At 39.8% G+C, this 20,536-nt stretch overlaps 1 protein-coding gene across 1 annotated transcript; it reads right to left on the bottom strand.

Annotated features, from left to right (window-relative positions):
• Positions 1-17,904: 17,904 nt before the first annotated feature.
• LOC308493182 (poly(A) RNA polymerase GLD2-like) lies at positions 17,905-19,029 on the bottom strand. The gene has a single exon (XM_081039049.1). The coding sequence runs from the start codon at positions 18,893-18,895 to the stop codon at positions 17,954-17,956; it is 942 nt and encodes a 313-aa protein (XP_080895175.1). The 5' UTR covers positions 18,896-19,029; the 3' UTR covers positions 17,905-17,953.
• Between the last annotated feature and the right edge of the window lie 1,507 nt (positions 19,030-20,536).

Genomic DNA, 20,536 nt, shown 5'->3' with positions numbered 1-20,536 from the left:
GTACAATGTTTCTTGCCTACATGTGATAATCATAGATGGCATGAGTAATGGGAGGTAGATTTTCGACATGAAAATGGCATTGTGTATTCTTAGCAAGAGTCTGGCAAGTGAAATGTTAGATATCTATCAGAAAGTCACAGTGAATTGTCCCCAACACTAACTGGAGGCAACACTTAACTCACATTCCTCCAGAAGTGGTTGTGGTGTGGAGCTACACTAGGGGCCACCTGCAATAGGACGGAGTCCTGCCCAGTAAATCAAATTTTGAGTTGTCAATGCATCTATACTTTTAGAGTTACAAACGTACCGATTAAATCACAGCATCTCAATTTGCACACAGAAAAAATAATGCGAATTAACATCTGTATAGTTTCCTCATAAAAAATGGGACACTGAATAATTCCTCTTGAATTCACTTAATAAGCATATTTTTACAGTACCTTCCTCTGGGTCCTCTAAGGCATGGGCCCTTCGGGCTGGACGGATGTGACGTCTCCCAGACCTCATCCTCCTGAAGGCACCTGATATTTTCCTCTTCAGGGGACGCCTGTCCTCATCCTGGCCGCAACATCCTGGGAAATGCATGACAAGAGAGAGAATCACTGACTTCTTTCTGGCCACAGACGATAGGGACATTAGAAATAATTTACTCACACTTCCAACTATTGGTGTCTTATTCACCAGCTTCCCAGATGACCCTCCTGAAGCAAAGTTGGACCTAGGAACATTGTGCAGTTTGGGGTACGCCTCATATCACCAACAGGTAGATTATGTTGGCAAACACCTTTGTTTAGATGAGACATTCTAGACACACAGCAAAGCCCAGTGAACAGTCTTGTAGCTTGGGCTCCAATCCCATTTAGAAGCCGCATCATTCAAGGAAAGTTACGGAGACCCCTCTGGCCATCAGGGTCTGTTCTGAGATGCAGGAATGTGAGGACGACCTCCTTATTGGTATTCTGTAATGATGCTAAACACAATACTGGCAAATCCTCCAGAAAAACAAATAGCTGGTGGAATGTAAGTACTCAGAGTGTGTACTCATTGAATGCCAGCAAGTCTGAGCTAGATAGACCCATGGTGTGGTTAAATGGAGAGAGGGGATACGGATGGCTCCACAGCAAGGGAGGGAGGGAGGTGACTTCTCTTCCTTTACAAGGGCGTGATGCTTCATAGCTCACAGACAGTATCCATTATCATCTCCTGTGATGACCACAGCTGCCCTACGTCAGGAGAGGCAGGCAGGGCTTTGACCCATATTTTACGGCAAACGGCACAAGCATTTAGAGATTCAGTGGGTCACCCAGACTCGCAACACTGCTGTGTGTGGGATCTGGAAGTAGTGGTTGGTGTCCAGAGCACAGAAATCACACCCCCTGAGTCACCTGGGATCCTGGACCCCTGAACCACACCAACCCTCCCTTCCTCCTGCCTAAAGTTTCAGTGGGAGGCAGCTGATGTCCTGGACGAGGTGACAGAACTACGCACAGTCCACATTCATCACACAGCCCTGCCTTCCCCATTTGAGCCCTGACACAGATACAGCAGTTTCCCTGAAACAAAGCCCCTCTGAAGGACCAGGGAAAGTCCGCACGTTGGGCCATCCTTCCTCAGTGTCTTCACACTATCAGTGTTCCACACTAAGCTTTCCCCATGATCAGTGACCACGCTGAGGGGCCAGAGGTCTGTGAGCCTCCCAAGCCAGCTCAGAACATTCTGGGTCGACGGCCATGTGACCACTTGGCCAAAAACTAGCTTCCCTTTAAGTGACCTACTCTGGATGAGCAGTTCATGCACATGACCCAGGAAAGTAGCCGTCTGTGCTGGTGCTTTGGTAGATAGTTCAATGAATTACGGCTCAGACCTCCACTGTGTGCGGACTACTGATGTGAGCACTCGTCTGCGCAGCCTGAACTCGGGCCTGACTTAGAGCGAGAAGAGGCAGCACCAGCTCTGAGTGTCCCCTTCCCGCCCAGGGACCCCCTCACTACATCACAGCCTCTACAACCACCTCATCCCACCCGACCCGGAAGAAGCAGGGGGCAGAGTCCCGTTCCTCTGAGAGGGACTCTTACTTCGTCATAGCCAGTGACCCTCCCTGAGAACTACCCAGACCCTCGTAATCCTAGTTCTTTGCACCCACTAGAGGCAAGGGCATGTCGCACTGACCTCCCAGGAAGAACCCACACAGACACGTCCCCTGTGCACTTCAACCCATGGATTCCCACCATGTTGTGTCCTTCTATTCTTAAAACCTCTGGACTAAGACTGCTGATGTCAGGTGTTGGATTTTACAACTACAGTCAGAGGAGTTGCCCTGACCCCGACCCAGTGAAAGGGGCATGTCTGTGCCTGCGCTTGATCTATTCCCTTGAAGAACGAGTGCAAAACTGGCACTAGGAAATGCTCCACTTTTCTAAGTTTAGGAAAATAAATGTCAGCCCTCTGGTTGGAAGAATCAGAAATGCAAATTAAGTGATACAAGTAAACTACAGATGAATTTATCACTCCACACAAATTGGGAATGGTGGAAAGGACTTAAAAAAATGAGGAAAATATTTGCAGTCAAAGGTGAGCAGCCTGCTGAAGGAGCAGCATTCAGGCGATCAGTGGGAACGTACCTCCACAGCAGTTGAGATTTCCCATCGCTAGGATCTGAGGTGTGAGAGCCTAAGAAGGTCTCACCTCTTTCCTCTCAGTACACAGAGTGACAGTTGGAAGGGAAGGCAGTTGGGCATCATCATGTTACCATGGTGACCCGTCCTCATAGAACTTTCAGGGAGACCACTGTCTACACGACCACAGGGGCCCAACTTCTGCTTTCTAGACTAGTGTGTGTTGACATGGGCACATGTGGCATTTAAGAGTGCATGTTTGGTTTCAAACACTGAATCCCCTCATTATTATACATGTCATGGAAATAGGTTACACGAGAAAAATGACCTGCCCACCTAAAATATTTGATAGTGGAAATTACAGGGTGAACACGAACAAGGCCAACATGTTGATAATCACAATTAATTCCATTCATGTTTGATATATGACTCTCAACCATTTTCACTATTCCTGAGACTCCAGACTTTCTAGAAAGAACAGCTTGAAATCAGTTCCACATAAAAAGCAGAAGTGATAGAAACTCAGTTTTAAAGTCATCTTTCTGTCTAAGCATATAATTATCAAATTATATAAATCCTTGCCTCATTCTTTATGCATATTCCTTATTTTTCTCTGCATGCAACTAAATCTATATACTTATTCATGTCTCCATCTCTGCCAATTCTCTGAACAGTTTCCTGACATTCTGCGTTTTCAAGAGTGGCTATTCACAGAGTAATTCAGAAAAACGAATCACTATATTTTACCAGTGGGTTGGGTGAATATATATAATTGATGCCTTTCCAAATGAATTTTACCTAACTCAAAACTCTAGAGGTCAAGTTGTGTTTTGTCTCTTAATGCAACACCTAATCACAATCTTACAATGTGGCCATGCACACTTGCTACAGCAAGGTATGTATCAGACCCCCAAATTTGGAACAAGTGACAATTTCAGGATAAGGATGAAAGTATTGCATATTTCAAACAAAGTGGATACCCTTCACGGTGTGAAAGGCTGTAGTCCAAATCATTGCTGATTCAGGGCTAATTTCTAGAAATAAAAAATAAAATGGGTGGCAACGGGTCACTAATGAGGTATAAAACCTGCATTAACATACACGGTGCCATAGTTTCTCTAGGGATTACCCAACTGAGCAGAGGGTGGAAAAAAGTAATATGGTGTTGTTCTAAAGAAAGAATTTTAATAGTCTCTGCTTGAAAACAACGAGTGCCTGTATGTATGCGCACCCACAGACAGAAACCGGAGGAGGAAACGAAGACTTGGACTTGCTGATGACGGGGCATATGCCCCTGCAATTATTGGGCTTTCAAGACAGAAATGCTTGTTGGTCATGTAGCGGGGAAAAAGCCAGTGACCTGTAAGGGAAATAAAATTAGAATCTCATCCACCATCTTGTACTAATTGGTACAAGAAGACAATGGAACGTTATAGCTAGTGAAGAACAGTGAGCCGCGATCTTGTACTCAGTTAGAGGAGCTCATGGGTATGGAAGGCACTGACGACCACGCCTGCATGAACGACCCCAGATAATATTATTGTTCGCAGGAACCCCCTTCCAGGAGAATGAAAAACGTCAGAAAATAAAATTCCTAGAAAGATAATGGCATAAGGACATGTGGTAAGTATTAAATTTGAGGTTACTTTTTTGAAGGAACACTAAGTGAGGCTGATGGGAGAGATGGCGTGACTTGCTTAGGGTCACTGAAGTGACCGGGTATATTGATTCATTAAGTTCTAACAGGTTTGGTATGCTTTTCTATGGATGTGTTTTATTTATATAAAATATTTGAAAGGAAATCGTAGTAAATAAATACATTCATGTAAAAGTCTCTAGATGTAAACATAAAACATAGACCTAAATCTATACATTCAGGGATGAATTAACCACCACTATATGTGCTGGGCTGGGAGAAGAGAATCAGGAAGGAGTCTCCTGTTCCTTGGCCTCATGGAATCCCCTGACGTTGTGCCAACTCCACCCCTCTGAGACTCAGGCCGAGGCCCCAGGTCTCGGCCTGCACAGGTATTGATGCCAGCTATGCAAGGAGAACACGGCTACTGGACTGCTGGGGAGTCACAGAGACGGAGGAGGGAACCTGGTGAGGGTGTGTGGGACCCAGGAGGATCCACACACCCTGGAGAAGTGCCCATGGGCCCTGATTTCCCCAGGGGTCAGGTTCACGGGGCACTGAGGCCTGTGTGCTGCTCTCGGCTGAGGGTGAGGTCTCTGGCCTGGACTGTCTATAAATGTCTGACAGGAGTGAACTGAACCTGGATATTTAGCCAGGCCGGCTTCAGGTGACTGGTCCCCTGCTCAGTCAGACTGATGAAGAAGAAAGAGGGGGACTCCAGGTCTCCGGGAAGGAAAGACCAAGTACAGCCCCTCCCATGCTCTGTGAAGAGCAGGAGGCCCAATGACAGGTGGGAGTGGTGACCCTGCCCCTCCACCCACACTCAAAGCCACCCATCATGAGAGCAGCACAGTAAATGTGGACAGGCTCCTGGAATACTTCCCTTTTCCTTTTTTAAATATGAGTCTTTTTAGACTGGCTATCATCAGCAAGACAAATAATAACAAGTGGAGAAAAAGGAACCCTCCTACACTGTTGGTGGGAATGGGAATCTTTTTTTGTGTCTTTTAACATCCTGAAGCTTTCTCTGTGCCTTGCAATATAAATACAATGATGCTGTGGTAATAATAATATTAATAATTATTTTATTAGAAAAGAAATTTTGGCTTAGTGTCGTCTGGAGTGAAAAGATCACAGATGACACAGCTGTTTTAAATGTGATGAAACCAATTGTACTCGTTATACAGACTTAAAAATTGGAAAAGAAAAAAAGAACATAGGTAGATTGTAATCAAACCCTTACCACATCCTAACAGAGCACTGCCTGAGTTTTCAATGTTTTTGTCTTTTGATTGATTTGTTACATATATGTAAAAATCCGATAGACACTCAACCTGAAAAATGGTCCCGTGAGGCGACCCTGGCTCTCCACAGGCCTTTACAGAGGCTGAGAGGTCCCCACTGGTTGGCCTCATGTATATTTGCACATACAGTTACAATGAACCTACCCCACAATGAACAACCAGTTTAGATTTTCACATGCAGAGTCTCCCTCCTCCTACCGGAAGTGGTCTTTGATGACTTGCTGTTTCAATATACCAAGTCCGGCATCAGCAGGATCAAAACATATAAAGGAATTAATCTTTGGCCAATTATCTAACTGCACCTCCCACTCTCATACTTGATTTTCCCAGAGCCGTCACCTTACCTGCTTGACAACCCGATTGCTCCTTCTCCTTCACCTGCACTGTGCATTCCTGTGACTCAGATCCTTCGTGTTGACATTTGGTCAGGGCTAACTCCATCCCTGCTCCCAGTTCCGTTTCCTAGGGCCCCATGCTTGCGCTTTAATGCTCTGCCCTTGGCATCTTGAAATTTGAATTTGTGTTTGTTAAGTGAAGTCAGGAGGGAGCCAGATGGGACAATGGAACATGAACTGGAAATGTGGACACTTGGCTGACATGCCGTCTCTCTGCCATGACTCCAGAGTACCTTCGCCGCAGCCCGACTCCCATTCCCTGGTGCCCGCACCCTGCTTGGCCTTCTCTCTCGTTCTTTACACACACAATGATAGCTGCTGCTCTCCACCCCTGACAGAGTCCTGGATACGAGTGTGGGGAGGGCTGAGTTAGGTACCAGCATTACACAGCATCTCACTGCAAGGACTGGTGTTCCCTCCACATAGGCTGGAAGCACCACCCTGCATCTGGTGGGCAACCATCCAGAGGTAGCTTCTTGAATGCCATGAGCCTCTCACCCACCCCCACTCAAATAACTAGTGTGCCCCGGTGCAGAGGTTCAAATCCTTAGGAGCCATCCATCCACCATGGGTAGAGACAATGGGCTCGTGAGAAAACTCCTGGCTCACATTCCTCACACCCCTCCCCTAGCTGGGGTGAGGAACGTCATTTTGGTGGCTGGAAGGACTAATGCGTTTGTGAGGGTTCGCACTGGCCTTGAAATTACCTTTCTACCTGGATCTTTCAGTCAACTTCTTGCCTGGAGGGATCCTTTGTTCTCCTTCCAACGCTCTTGATTCTGACCTGTGATTTTTCTCTTCTGTCCTGCCGGGTGCACCCTTCAAGATCAGACACAAGATATAAATTGTTTAATTTTGCTGGTTCTGCATAAAAGTTAAATGCTCTGATATTTGCATTTAAAACCGGCATGATTTTAGATGAACCAGGAGCAATAAAAATTCATCCTAGTAGTTTAAAATGTGAATCTTTATTCACTCAGAACAACATTAAATAGCAAACATAAAACACTATACGTCAAGATAGCGAGGCCATAGAAGAAAGACAAAGATTCATGCATACTTTTAATGACACTATTTTTTATGGGTTTTAGAGAAGTAACTCCACAATTTATATTTGTTCTCGACCCTGTAAATTACATAGTTGGTCCTTATGGTGTTCAATCCTGAAGTTACATTTTTAATGTTATGTGCTGCTTTGATATCTAGTAAAACTGGGAGGGACTCAATTGTTTTAACTTAAACGAGTTCTCTTCCCTATTCTGCTCCAATGGATAAGGTCCCAAACAACCCCGTCAATGCACGGGGCCCGACACCGTTCCTGCTTATCCCTGAGTAGATTTCCCTGCCAGTCTGTGGACTTATTCACACAAGCCAATCACATCTTCCTGCAGGAACCAGGGAGCGTTCTTCCTCTAGTACTGCAAAGCCTGCCCTCCACAGCCCCTGTTCATTCCGTTCCCAAGTACATGGGAACCTGCATGGCACGCAATATCTTCTACCCAGCTGTGCATGCGACTCTTAAACTGTTGTTATCTCATGTTTCTAGTGTCCACTGTCATGCGCTCATTCATGCTTATAACGTTAGTCTGGAAATCTCTCCCTCACGAATGGAGCGAAGAAGTGCCAAGCACAACTGCCTGCTTTTGGTGTACAACAGAAATCATCTTTCAGCTTAGCTTCTAGTCACTGACCGTGTTAGTTTTCTATTGCAGTCTAACAAATTAGCTCCAAATCTAGTGGTTTGAAACAACAAAAGTTTTTTAACTCCCAGGGCCTGTGCTCAAGAACCTGGGTGTGGATTAGTTGTGTAACTCTGGTTGAAGATTTTTCAAAAGTTTGTAGTCAAACTACTGTCCAGTACTGAGGATTCATCTGGGGTTCCGCATGGGTGGATCCACTTCCAAATCCTCTCACACGGCTAGGGACTGGCTTTATCCCCCGCAGCACGTCTCTCAGTGCCTCTCCCTCCCCAGGGCTGCCTCAGGTAAGGGCAGCCTGATTCTCCTAGGGCAAGAAATCTGAGAGAACAAGAGAGAGGGGGAAAAATCCGAGATTGAAGGTGAAGTCCTTTAAAATCGAACCTCAGAAGTGACATCCTATCATCTGTACAGTATTTTTGTTAGAAGCAAGTTGCTAAATCCAGCTCACACTCACATGGTGGGAACTGTGTATATTAGGAGGTTAGGATCACTGCGGGCCATGTTAGTGGCTACTTACCACAGTCACCTCCCCGGTTCCCAATGATTCACGTCTCTCCTACAGGCAAAATATACTCTCTCCCTTCTAAGGTTTCTGGGCTAGTTTCCTACGGCTGCTGTAACAAAATGCTACAAAATGGATGCCTTAAAACAACAGAAATGCATTATTTTGTAGTTAGGGAGGCTAGAAGTCTGAATCAATGTGTTGGCAGGACCATGTTCCCTCTAATGCTTCTAGAGGAATATCCCTCCTTTCCTCTCCTACTTTCCGGTAGCCTGAGATGTTCCTTGGTTATGACAGCATAACTCTTACTGCCCCCATGGCTGTCTTCTCTTTGTGTGTCTCCTTGTTTTCACATGCATTTTCCTCTCAGTGTTTCTTTTCTTCTTATAAAGACGCCACTCAGACCGGACCAAGGGCCCACCCTGTCCCAGCCTAACCTCATCTTAACTAATTACGTTTATAATAAGATCACATTCTGAGGTACTAGGGGTACAACATACCTCTAGGAAATACATTCAACCAATAAGATATCCAAATATACTTTAATATTATGAAAAAAGTTTTCTTATTTTAAAAGCTTTTTTTAATTTGTCTTATATAAATTAACACATTTTACTAAATCCAACAGATAAAAATAAGGAAATATATAATAAATGTATAACTTACGAACAAACTAATAATGTAACGCCAATCAATGACAAATACATTCCAGAAGAGTTCTTGAAACTTACATGTAGATGTATCCTATATCAATATCTGGCAATCCATAATAGAAGGGAGGAATACTAACATAAACATATTCATAGTTGATTGAGAGAGAGTGGATGTTGATTCTAAACACAAATTCACACTTGACTTTTATTGAGAAGCTTTTAAAAGATAGAAATAAACATTTACATATGCAGATCTAATAAGCGAATTTATTTAGGCTTTGGTTCAGCTAACAATGTGTTCCGATTTAAGTAACAGAAAATCTAACTTGCAATAGCTTAAAAAAACAAGTATTCTTTTTCCTCACATAACACAAAATCTAGGAGTTAACGTAATTTGCATAAATTCAGCCTATCAAAGATGCCAGACTGGGTCTCGCAGGGCATTGTCCCATACAAAGCTTTTAGGAATACACGGCTTTATTCTGCACGCTTGTTACTTTTGTTCACAAGACAACTTTTCTGCTGCAAAATATACATTCATTTTCAAGACAGAATGACAGAGAAAAGAGAGCAGTGCCATCTATGTCTGCCTTGTTTTTGGAGGACAAGCAAAAGAAAGACACACTTTCTAAAAAGCTCTCACTGAAAAATAGGTATGTCTCAGGGGCCAGAGTGAGTCACATGGTCACTAGACTCACGGAACTGAAGTGGCAAATGGCCACCGTCTTCACGGTAGAGATCAGTATTCAGTGAAAGTGTTGATTTCACTAACTCTATTCTCCAATATTTAAAACAAATTTATTTCAGTACAAATGAAATGAAGAATAAAAAAACAAACCAAAAAATCTCTAATTCAAAAAAGTGACTTTTTGACATATTAAGCAATTCGTACTAATGCAAATGTCACCAGTGGTTAACCTTGCATGATAGAAAGAAGTCACTGTTTCCTGCCTCAATGTCTTGTACAACACTTTCCTGTAAGGAATATGTAGGTACTATTACATTCCTAGAAAAATCTCAGACATTAGCTCTGAGGAGAACCTCAATGAGAGACAAAAGATGTTCAAATAAAGCTCCGACCTCTTTGGCAAAGGAGAAAAGTTGAGAATCTATTTTTGGCATATCATTGGGTCCAGGAAGAAAGTGGTGTCATGGAACACTAAGTCCCCATGAGGCCGAGAACCCATCAATATTTCAAGTTTAGAATGTGACTGAAGTTCAACAAGACAGAGTGACTGAGGATGATTTAGTCTCTCTCTCTCTTTTTCTTTTTTTTTTTTTGAGAGAGAGATTAAGCATGTTTTCTTTTGGAATAGCAAGGTTTAAATTATATTACGCAGGATGATGTTATTGCTGTATTTTTTTTAAGATTTGAGTTCCTGAATAGTTTAATTGGTTAGAGTGGCTACGATTGATTGGTACTCTGTCCCCTGTCCATCTTGCATCTAGTGAACTCCCGGTCACATACAGGATGGAAATCTGAAAACTTCAGATTGGGTTCTTTGCAATTGGCATCCTTGATACTAAATTGTGTTTTATCTCTAAGAAGCAGCGACTAAAGTTTGAGATGACAGAACTCTCAATTTTCTGTTGCTTTTTTCTATGTCTGCAGGCCATTGGATGGATTCACTTATTCCATATTCATACATGTCCAGGGGTAATTGCAGTCGTGGTGGTGGTGACATGTTATACAATGACATTCTCATTGTTGGAGAGCAACTACACAATGGTATGAATTATTTTCACAAGATTTCTGGTGACAGCCTCTGGAGAATATTCCTCCAATGCTTTCAATAATTTTATAACCACTGAGTTCTTACATTAGATGTCTTTTGCTCCTTAATATTCTTTGGATGGTTTAGGTTTCAGTCACTGAATCCTGACGGATCCAGTTTAAGTATGCGTGTTGACATCATGGTCATAACAACTGCAGAATATAAACAGAATGTATATGATTCGAGGCAATGAATGTGAGAAAACAAAATGAGAAAAACCGCTCAATTGAAAAGAAGACAAGAAAAGAAAGGAAATATAAGAAACAGTACAAATAAGTTCAAAATTTGAGTATACAGAAAGGTCTAAATGCAATGCTATTTAAAATAATGGTAAATACACAGAATTCTAGATTTACTAAATTTACATTAACAGAATAGAGTAAGGAAAATCCAACTACATGCTGTTTACAAAAGAACTAAATATAATTAAGAATATGTGTCATTAAAATATGAGCAAAATATGTCACATAAACACCAACCAAGTGAAAATTTTTCTAGCTGATCCTTTATGCTGCCACACATATTTAATATATATATAAATCAAAAGTTGATAGAAATACATGAATAAATTAAGAAATACATAAATATATCGAGTGATTTGAAGATAACTTTCATACCTCATTAACTCCTTGGACATACATATTAGCATATGCACAAAAACATCCACAAGTGGCATTTACAATCAAAGAACATAATTGACACAATAAATTTAATGGACTCCTAAAAATACATTTTAATACACATTTGATAAAGTTAAAAAATGAATGAATCGTTCATAAAAGTAGTCAAAAAGCTCCCTGCCTCCCCACAAACAGACAACAAAACTCCAAACCCATCAGTATCAGGGAGAAAGCAGTTTGATTAAGTTAGAGGTAAGATCTGTCTTCATTCTGTTAACATAGTATCCCCTATGGAGGCCTAGCACCATTTGTTGAAGACACTATTCTTTTTCCATCGCATGATCTCACCACTCTTATCATATTATAGTTGACATAGATGTTTAGGTTTATTTCTGTACTGTCAATTATATTCCATTAATCTATATTTATATCCTTGTGCCAGTATCAAACTGTCAGTCCAAGTTGATGCCTGAAACTTCGGATAATGCCAAACCCTAAATGTACAATGTTTTTTCTTACACATATTATATATACCTATGATAAAATTTAATTTAGAAAGTAGGCACAGTAAGGGATGAACAACAACTGATAATAAATTACAATTATAACAATATACTGTAATAAAGTTATGTGAATGTGGTCTCTATCTCAAATTATCTTATTTCACAAATTTTTTTTTAATACCGTAGATCTTACTTACCTGAGTATATGGCTTTTATTCCCCTTATGAAATCAAGAACTTGCACCTTTTCACTTAAAGGAAGCATTTTACCACTTTTCTTTGGCCTATCTGAATTGCCAGCATTACTAATCTTGCACTTTGGGGGCATTCAGTAAAACAAGGGTGACTTGAACACAAGCACTGCCATACCATGGTGGTCCATCTAATAATTGAGGTGGCTAAGTGAGTAATGGGGGGTGTGGGAAACCGTGCTGACGTGCTAGCAGGTGTTGTTTTGTGAAATGCTGAACCTTTGACTTCCTTGAGTGGCCTGTGCTCCCAGCAAGGCAAAACTTGCTACTTTGAGAACACAGAACCAGACAAGGTCAGGAAGTGCGGAGCTGGCCGAAAAACAGGCCCTTGTGTATCCAAACATTGTAACTATTAGATTGCAGACAGTTCTGTTACTTTTTGATGCCCAGAGTATATAAGCTGCCAAAATAAACTTGGGGTGAGGCATTCTACTTAGAACTGCGGCAGTCTACTTAGAATTGCCTGCCCTCCCGATCCCATCTTTGTCTCTCTTCTTTTTTCTCAATCCTCACTCCCCACTTCAGGGACTATTCCTCGCCTTGGCAGGCACCGACAGGGGGGTATTGTATACAGTGTGATGAACAAAGGGGTGGTTCACATCCTGGGCAGCATGTGTTGGAGTGGGACAGCATGAGATTTAATCACACTACTCAGAATGGCCTGCAATTTAGAACTTATGAATTGTTAATTTCTGGGATTTTCCATTTAATGTTTTGCTACCAGGGTTTACTGCAGGTAACTGAACCTGTGGAAAGTGAAACTGTGTGTGTGTGTGGGGGGGGGGCATGCTACCATTGTTTTATAGTAAATTTTGAAATTGGGGAGTTTGAGTCCTCCTACTTTATTCTTCTTTTTCAGGATTGATTTGGCTATGCTGGGTCCCTTGCAATTCCGAATGGATTTTAGAATCAGCTTGTCAATTTCCGCCAAAAGAATTAGCTGGGATTCTTAGAAAGATTCCTGTTGAATTTGTTGATTAGGTTGTGTAAGGCTTGCTGCGCGATAGTGAAGCTAAGAGAGTCAGGCAGGTGGAGAAAAGTGAGGGCTTTATTCTGCGCTCCCGGGCGAGGTGCAGCGGTCCGCAGACGGGGCCGCTGAAGTGGCTCCCAGGGCAGAGGAGGGAGGCAGATACGCGATTTGGGGGAGGGGGTTGGCTGAGTGAGGTAGCAGATGAGCAGGCCCCCACCCCCAGCGCAGATAGGGCCCCAGGGGCTGTGTCTGGAGTTGTTTATTGCACCAAGGTCTGCTGCCTCTTCTGGGAAATGCCAGGGGCCCCAGTTTCCGTCATGAGAGGAGGGGTCTGACTTGGCAGAGGGGTATGACTTTGCTCCCGGCCGCTTTGACCATGCTCCTAGCTGACCTCACAGGTTGAGGAATATGGCCATGTTAACAGTGTTCAGACCAAAATCGTGGAATATTTTCCCTATTAGATTGTCTTTAATTTGTTTCCACCAGTTTTGCAGTTTTTAGAGAATAAGTTTGGCTCTTATTTTGTTAAATATATTCCTAAGTATTCTATTATTTTTGATGCTGTTGCAAATTGAGTTGAAGTATGCAGAAATGCAATTGATTTTTATATATTGATCTCGAATACTGCAAATCTGCTGACTTATACATGCAAATACAGCTGGGCCTTGGTCAGAGTTGTTTCCTTATAACTTGGGTGACTTGTGGTAGGAAGGCACCTCTTGTTTATACCAGTCAGCCTGTGGTAGAATTGGTTTCCTTACATGTGGTTTCACTTAAAGTCGTAAAACCTACCCATGATGTTAAGTGAGGACTTACTGTAGTTCTTAAGCGGAATTCTTATAATGTCGTATACTGCAAGGTTATGTAATCTGTGAATAGAGGGCATATTGCTTTTGTCTTTCCAATATGAATGGCTTTTATTTCCATGTCTTACCTAATTGCTCTGGATAAAATATTCAGTACAATATTGAATAGAACTGGCCACAGTTGTCATCCTTTCGGGTTCACTGTCTTAGGAAGAAAGTATCCAGGCTTTCACTCATAAATATCATGCTAGTTATGGCTGTTCTATAGATGCTCTTTTCATCTAGCTGACCATGCCCCTAGCTGATAATTTAGAGAATTATCTTACATGCTTAGTTGGTTTAGGTATTTTTGTTGTTGTTGTTGTTGTTTGATTGTTTTTGGTTTTTGTTTGTTTTTGTTTTTCATGAAAAGGCATTGAATTTTATGAAATGCTTTTACTGAAGTTGTAGCAATGATCATGATAGTGTATTTTACTCAATTAATATGATCAATTACATTAATTGATGTTTGAGTTTTAAATCAACTTTGTATTTCTGGGATATCTCACATGGCCATGGAATATGCTTTTTTCTGGATTTTGCTGAATATGATTTGCTAGTATTTTGCTGAGGATTTTTACATCCACATTCATAAGAAATATTAGCCTTTAGGTATATTTTCTTTTGATGTGTTTTGTTTTGGAATCAGTGTAACACTGGCCTCATAAGATGAGTTGAGATATGTTTCCTCTTCTACCTTTTGGAATAGTATGTGAAGAATTGGCATTAATTCTTTAACCTTTGGTAGAATTCAGTAGTGAGAACTTCTGGGCATTTCTTTCTTTATGAGTCATTTTTTGTTACCTATTCATATCTTTACTTAATCGGTTTGTTTATTTCTTCTTGAGTCAACTTTGTTAGTTTGTGTCTGTCTAGAAATTATTATTTCATCTAAGTTACCTTATTTGTTAGTGTACACTTTTTCATAGCATTCCTTTATTATCTTTGTATTTCTGTAAGTTCAGTAGTAATGCCCCCTTTTATATTTATGATTCTAGAATTGAGTCTTCTCTCTTTTTCTCTTGATCAATATAGCTAAATGTTTATCAATTTTGCTGACATTTTTAAAGAATCAACTTTGGTTTTATTGATTTTTCTCTATTATTTTTCTCTTCTCTCTTACACTAATTTCTGCCCTAATATATGTTACTTTCTTCACAATTTCTTTAGGTTTAGTTTGTTCCTCTCTTTTCAGCATTTGAGGTTGAAAGTTTAGATTATTGACTCGAGATATTTCTTTTTCTTAATATAGATATTTTATAGCTGTATATTTTCCTCTAAGTACTGCTTTAGATGCATCAAAAAACTTTCTTTATTTTGTCTTTAGTTTTATTCCTTTCAAAATATTTTTGGATTTCCTTTTTGGTTTATTTTTTGACCCATTAGTATTTATGTGTGTTGTTCTGCTGCTAGTTCTGCTTTTATTCCATATTGTCAGAAAACATACTTTGTTTCATTTCTTTTCTTTTAAATTTATTTTCATTTGTTTTATGGCCTAGCGCATGGTGTATCCTAGAGAATGTGCCTTGGGTACCTGAAACGAATGTCTAACCTGCTATTGATGTATTGTTAGATCTATAGATGTCTGTTGGTTCTGGTTGGTTTACAATGTTGTTTATGTCTTCAATTTTCTTGTTGCTCTTCAGTCTCATAAATCTATCCATTACTGAATGTGAGGTATTGAAGTTCCCAACTATGATTATTGAACTGTTTAGTTCTCTCTCCTTTCTGTCAGTTATTGCTTCATGTATTTTGGTGTTCTACTATTAGATCTCATATATATAATTATATAATTGTAATTCTTCTATCTTCCTGATGGATTGATTCTTTTATTATTATGAAATGTTCGTTGCTTTCTCTGGTAACCTTTTTTTTTTGTTTTAAAGTCTATATTGTCTGATATTAATATTGTCTGATATTAATATCAGACAATACTCCAGTTTTCTTGTAGGTGCTATTTCCATGATTTTATCTCCTTTCGTCCTTTAATTTTAAATTTATTTGTATCTGATATTAATATCAGACAAAACTCCAGTTTTCTTGTAGGTGCTATTTCCATGATTTATCTCCTTTCGTCCTTTAATTTTAAATTTATTTGTATCTTTGAATCTAAATTGTGTCCCCTATAAAGAGCACATAGAGCATGCTTTTTTCATTTTAATTCAATATGACAATCTCTGTCTTATGACAGTGATTGCCTAATGTACTCACATGTAATGTTTTCATTGAAATAGCTGGAAACATCTTCCATTCTATTTTAGGTTTCTATGTTTCATGTCTTACTCTATTCCTCATTAATGGATTTTTTTGCATTAACTGAATATTTTTATTGTAGTATTTTAATTTATTTAATGATTATTCACTATACTTTTCTAATTTTTTTCTCCAGTGGTTGCTTTAGGGATTACCACATACATCTTAACTTATCAGAATCAGTTTCAGATTTATACTAGCCAAATTCCAGGAGATTCACAGATGTGATTCTATATAACGTCATTCCCTTCTCTCTCTCTCTCTGTCTCTCTCTCTCTCTCTCTCTTTCTCTCTCTCTCTCTCTCTCTCTGTCTCTCTCTCTTATTGTTTTTATAAGTTATACCTGTTAATGTTACATATTTTTAAATAATACAATGTTATATTTGCTACTTTACCATTTATATTGATTTTCCTAGCCAATACAGCCTTGCTCCCACTCATGTTGTTTGTGCTATTACTGCAAATATATTATACATGTTACATTTGTATATGTTACAGGCCAAACAATACGTTATGGACGTACTATTTCTTTTTTTTTTTCCATATATAAACTTTATTCCATTTGACATCATACAAAAATTTAAACTTAAAGAAGAAAATGAAAATATGCACCTTTTATAAGTCAAAGATAAGCAAAAGTCTTAGCTTTTGAATTGATCTGCAAAAAAAAAAACACCCAAATACATTAGAGGTACAAACTGTGCTACAGCAGGTCTAAAAGAAATTGTACACAGTCCTTTTGAAAAAGTTAAAACTGTTTCCAAGATTACTTTTCATATTTAAATGTACAGACACTGACCAATTTACAAATATTTACATAACCTCCAAACAATCTTAATAAACACTGTAGATTTTTCAGCAGCCACCACTACTTCTTCATGTGGGAAAAAAAACGCTAAAAAAGGTATCTTTCCAAACAGCTTTTATTTATAATAATTTTATGGCTTACCCTAAAACATTTTATAGTGGCTTACTGCCTAAAAATTCCAGTTTAGATTACAATCCTGTACTTATACACAGAAAAAAAATCTGATACTATCAATGGGTTATAATTTTAACTTTGATCTTTCAGTTTCTGTTGCTTCACGTCACAGGGAAAATAAAAGCATGAAAATGGAAAGTAAAGCTAAAGTGCATATTGCACCAAGCTATCATAAAGCACAGGGGACTTAATCTTTTCAAAATTTCTACATTGAAATGATTCGTTAAAACAATTCACTAACTGCTGTACAATCCAGTTAGTGCTATTACTACAGTGCAAGATGTACTGCTGTTCCAACAAAAAAATTAAAGCAATTTCAAGAGTACATCAAAAGCATGTGAGGTGCTAATGAAATGCTAATATAGACCCATCTACCCAAAGACTTAGTCTATCCTGGTGAGTCAAGTAAAGACGTAAGGCAATTAATTGTCCAGTATTTCATGCCCCTGCAGTAATTCCATTGAAATAAAAGATTTCATTTTGTTTCAAGTAACTGAGTAACTGACTTGAGTCTTCATTTTACTAGAATAGACAAGCAACAAACTATCTTCTGTAGGTTATACTTTAAGTATGTATGAATCAGATCTTTTCCAAAACTCCACACATCTCTTCCGTATTAGCATGTGGTAAAATTAATTGAAGTTATATCAAAACCTTTTATTTGTTCAGATAATTCCCCAAAATATATTTTATCTAATTGTCTGAAAATTCATGCCATAATATTACTAGTCATCAATGTAAACATTTTAAAAAATACATCTTTAAATCAAATCGTTTTATTAGGAAATGTAATAAAATATGCAATCTTTATATAAGTATGTCCTCTTAAAAATAAAACACGAAAACAAGAACAATTAAAAAGAAACCATAATGGAGATTAAACAAAATGCATTATGATGTTACTATTGTTCTTTATTTCTCAGAAGAATTTATTAAGAAAGAGAGGCCAGTCATCTTTGCAGGATAGCAGCTCTTAAAGGTAGTATACTGTTCAAATCTCTTTTGTTTTTCAATCTGTGCCATGACTTTAAAAATTGATCCTTGATCATGTCAAACTTTTGTTTTTCATGCACAGCTCTGGCAGTATTTGTTCCATCGAAAGGTTCTTCTACACAGATGTATTTATTTCTCCATTCAATACCATCAGGCCTGGGAATGGCTTTGGCTTCACGAACTGAAATCATTTGACTGTTCCAGTCAAATTCTGTAGCATAATATTTAAGAAAGCCCAGTAAGAGGTCCCCAAGATTTGATTCATTCTTTGAGAGGTAAGGAGGAACATTACATGGAGCTTGATGTACAAGGTGCAGATGTATGGCAGGACTAAAAGATTCTGGGTAAATTTTTTGGATGGATGGAAGGATGGGTTCAGGTAGGGTTTGTAAATAGTGCAAAACCATCAATACAAGACTATAGCTGCTTAAAGTACCACGACTGGCATCATTTATCTCATGGTGACTTGCCCACTTCTTAATCACCAGTACTAACGGACGAACTCGATTTTCAAGGTATGCATAAGTTCTGAGAAGGAATGTGTTTCTTATTCCAACAATATTATTTACATTCAAGTCGAATTCCACACAACTGACTTTATCCCTGAACTTCACAATTGGCACTTTCCCTCGAATCAGCTGAGGTCTCTCAATGTAGCCAGAAAGTCTAGTACAGAAGTGTTTATGGACTAAGGTGAGTATATGCCGTGCTTCAGTCTTCTGATTTACTGGTTCTTCTTTAACAACTAGGCATAAATCACCATCACTGCTCCGGGTACCAAATCCATTTAAAGAGGACCCAACCAAAAAAAGTCTGCTTTGTGGAAATAACAGCTGAATTTCTCTCTGCAGCTGTGTTCGACAGAGTTCTTTCTTCTTTAAATCACTTGCTGCTGACATGCTTCAAATAACTCCAGTATCTGCTGACTCAACTTATCTTTGGCCTCAGGCAGTGTGATTTCTCTAGGTTCTAAAATTGGTATTTCTCGAAAAGGTGGAACACATCTGACTATATCTGGTACATAGTGTGTATGAAACAATGGTGGCATTGAGTATCTTCTTTCACCTGATAAAGGCACTATGTGGTTAACTATAGTTGGCTCTTGGTGGGGTGAATGGAAACGTTGCCGTTTACCATCAAGAGGAAGGTTTTTTTCATCACTTAATCTCTTCCTTCCTCGAAATAATGGGGAAGTTGAGGTCTGTATTGGACTGACATTTCCATACGTCAACTGCTGTAATGACACAGCTCTAGACAAGTCTGCATTCTGAAAGTTGAACTGCGCATCTATAAGCTGCTGGTGTGAATAAAGAGTTGGTGACAGTGCGAAGAAATTATTATGTTGTTGATGGTTTGGAGTAAAAGGCGGGCGACCCAAAATTGAGTTTGGGAACATGCTCTTGTTCACTAAAAGTGAACATGTATTCTTCCACCTTAGTGCTCCGCTACCCTTCGAAACACCACGCGGGGGTCCCAAGACAATCTTCCTCTTTTGGAGGGCGGGGCACGGGGGAACAAAGTAAACAGTCCCGATTCTTCAAAAAGTCCAGCAGCCTGGGGGCCCGCCGCAAAGTCCGCACCGCCCGCCGGGGAGCTCCAAGGCCGGAGCAGCGCCGGCCCCGCGCGCTCGGGACGTAGTGGCGCGCGGAGCCACGAGGCCCCGCTCCGGATGCGAATTGCGATGTAAACCTCGGACTCCGCGGTGAGGGAGGAACGCTCCGAGAAAAGGCAGGGCCAGCAAAGGTGTAGGAGGTTGGGGGCGGTGGCAAGAGGCGGAAGACCAACAAGTCGCCGCAAAAGCGGCCTGGACTTACTATTTCATACAATCGCTTTTCAAATCTATTAGAAGAAGAAAAGAGAAAATATGCATGCCTTTAAATTGTTTTATATAGTTATATTATTACCTTGACAGGTGCCCTTTGTCTTTTTCCTGTGGATTTTAACATCTGGGGTTACTTGCTTTTAACCTAAAGAACTTCTTTCAATATTTGTTGTATGGAAGGTCTACTAGCAAAAATCCTCTCAGCTTTTGTTTATCTTGGAAAGAAAGCCTTTATTCTATCTTCATTTTTGGAACACAGTTTTGCTCCATTTATGATTTTGGGTTGACAGTTTTTTCTTTGAGCACTTAAAATTTGTTATCTCACTGTTTTCTGGCTGCCAATGTTCACACTGAGGATTCTGTCGTTAATTTTACTGTGCTTCCCCTGTAAGTGATGAGCCAGTTTTTTCATGGCTTGTAAGATATTCCTTTCATTTGATTTTTAGCATTTTTACTATGATGTGCCTGTTTGTGAACTTCTTTGTGTTTATTCTATTTGAAGTTCATTGAGCTTTCTGGATATGTAATTTATTGTTTTTCCATAAATTAGAGAAGTTTTCAGACATCATTTCTTTGAATACTTGTGTTGTTTCTTTCTCTTCTCTCACATTGGTGCTCTCAGTATGCAGATGTTGGTGGGTTTAATAGTGTTTTACATTTTTCTGAAGCTCTTCAGTTTTCTCCATTTTTTTCCTGCTCTTTGACTTGCATAATCTAT

The sequence above is a fragment of the Rhinolophus hipposideros genome, assembly GCF_964194185.1.
Source record: "Rhinolophus hipposideros genome assembly, chromosome: 26".
Taxonomy (NCBI): domain Eukaryota; kingdom Metazoa; phylum Chordata; class Mammalia; order Chiroptera; family Rhinolophidae; genus Rhinolophus; species Rhinolophus hipposideros.
Note: the sequence above shows the minus strand (reverse complement) of the source record. Positions and strands in the feature narration are given on the sequence as shown.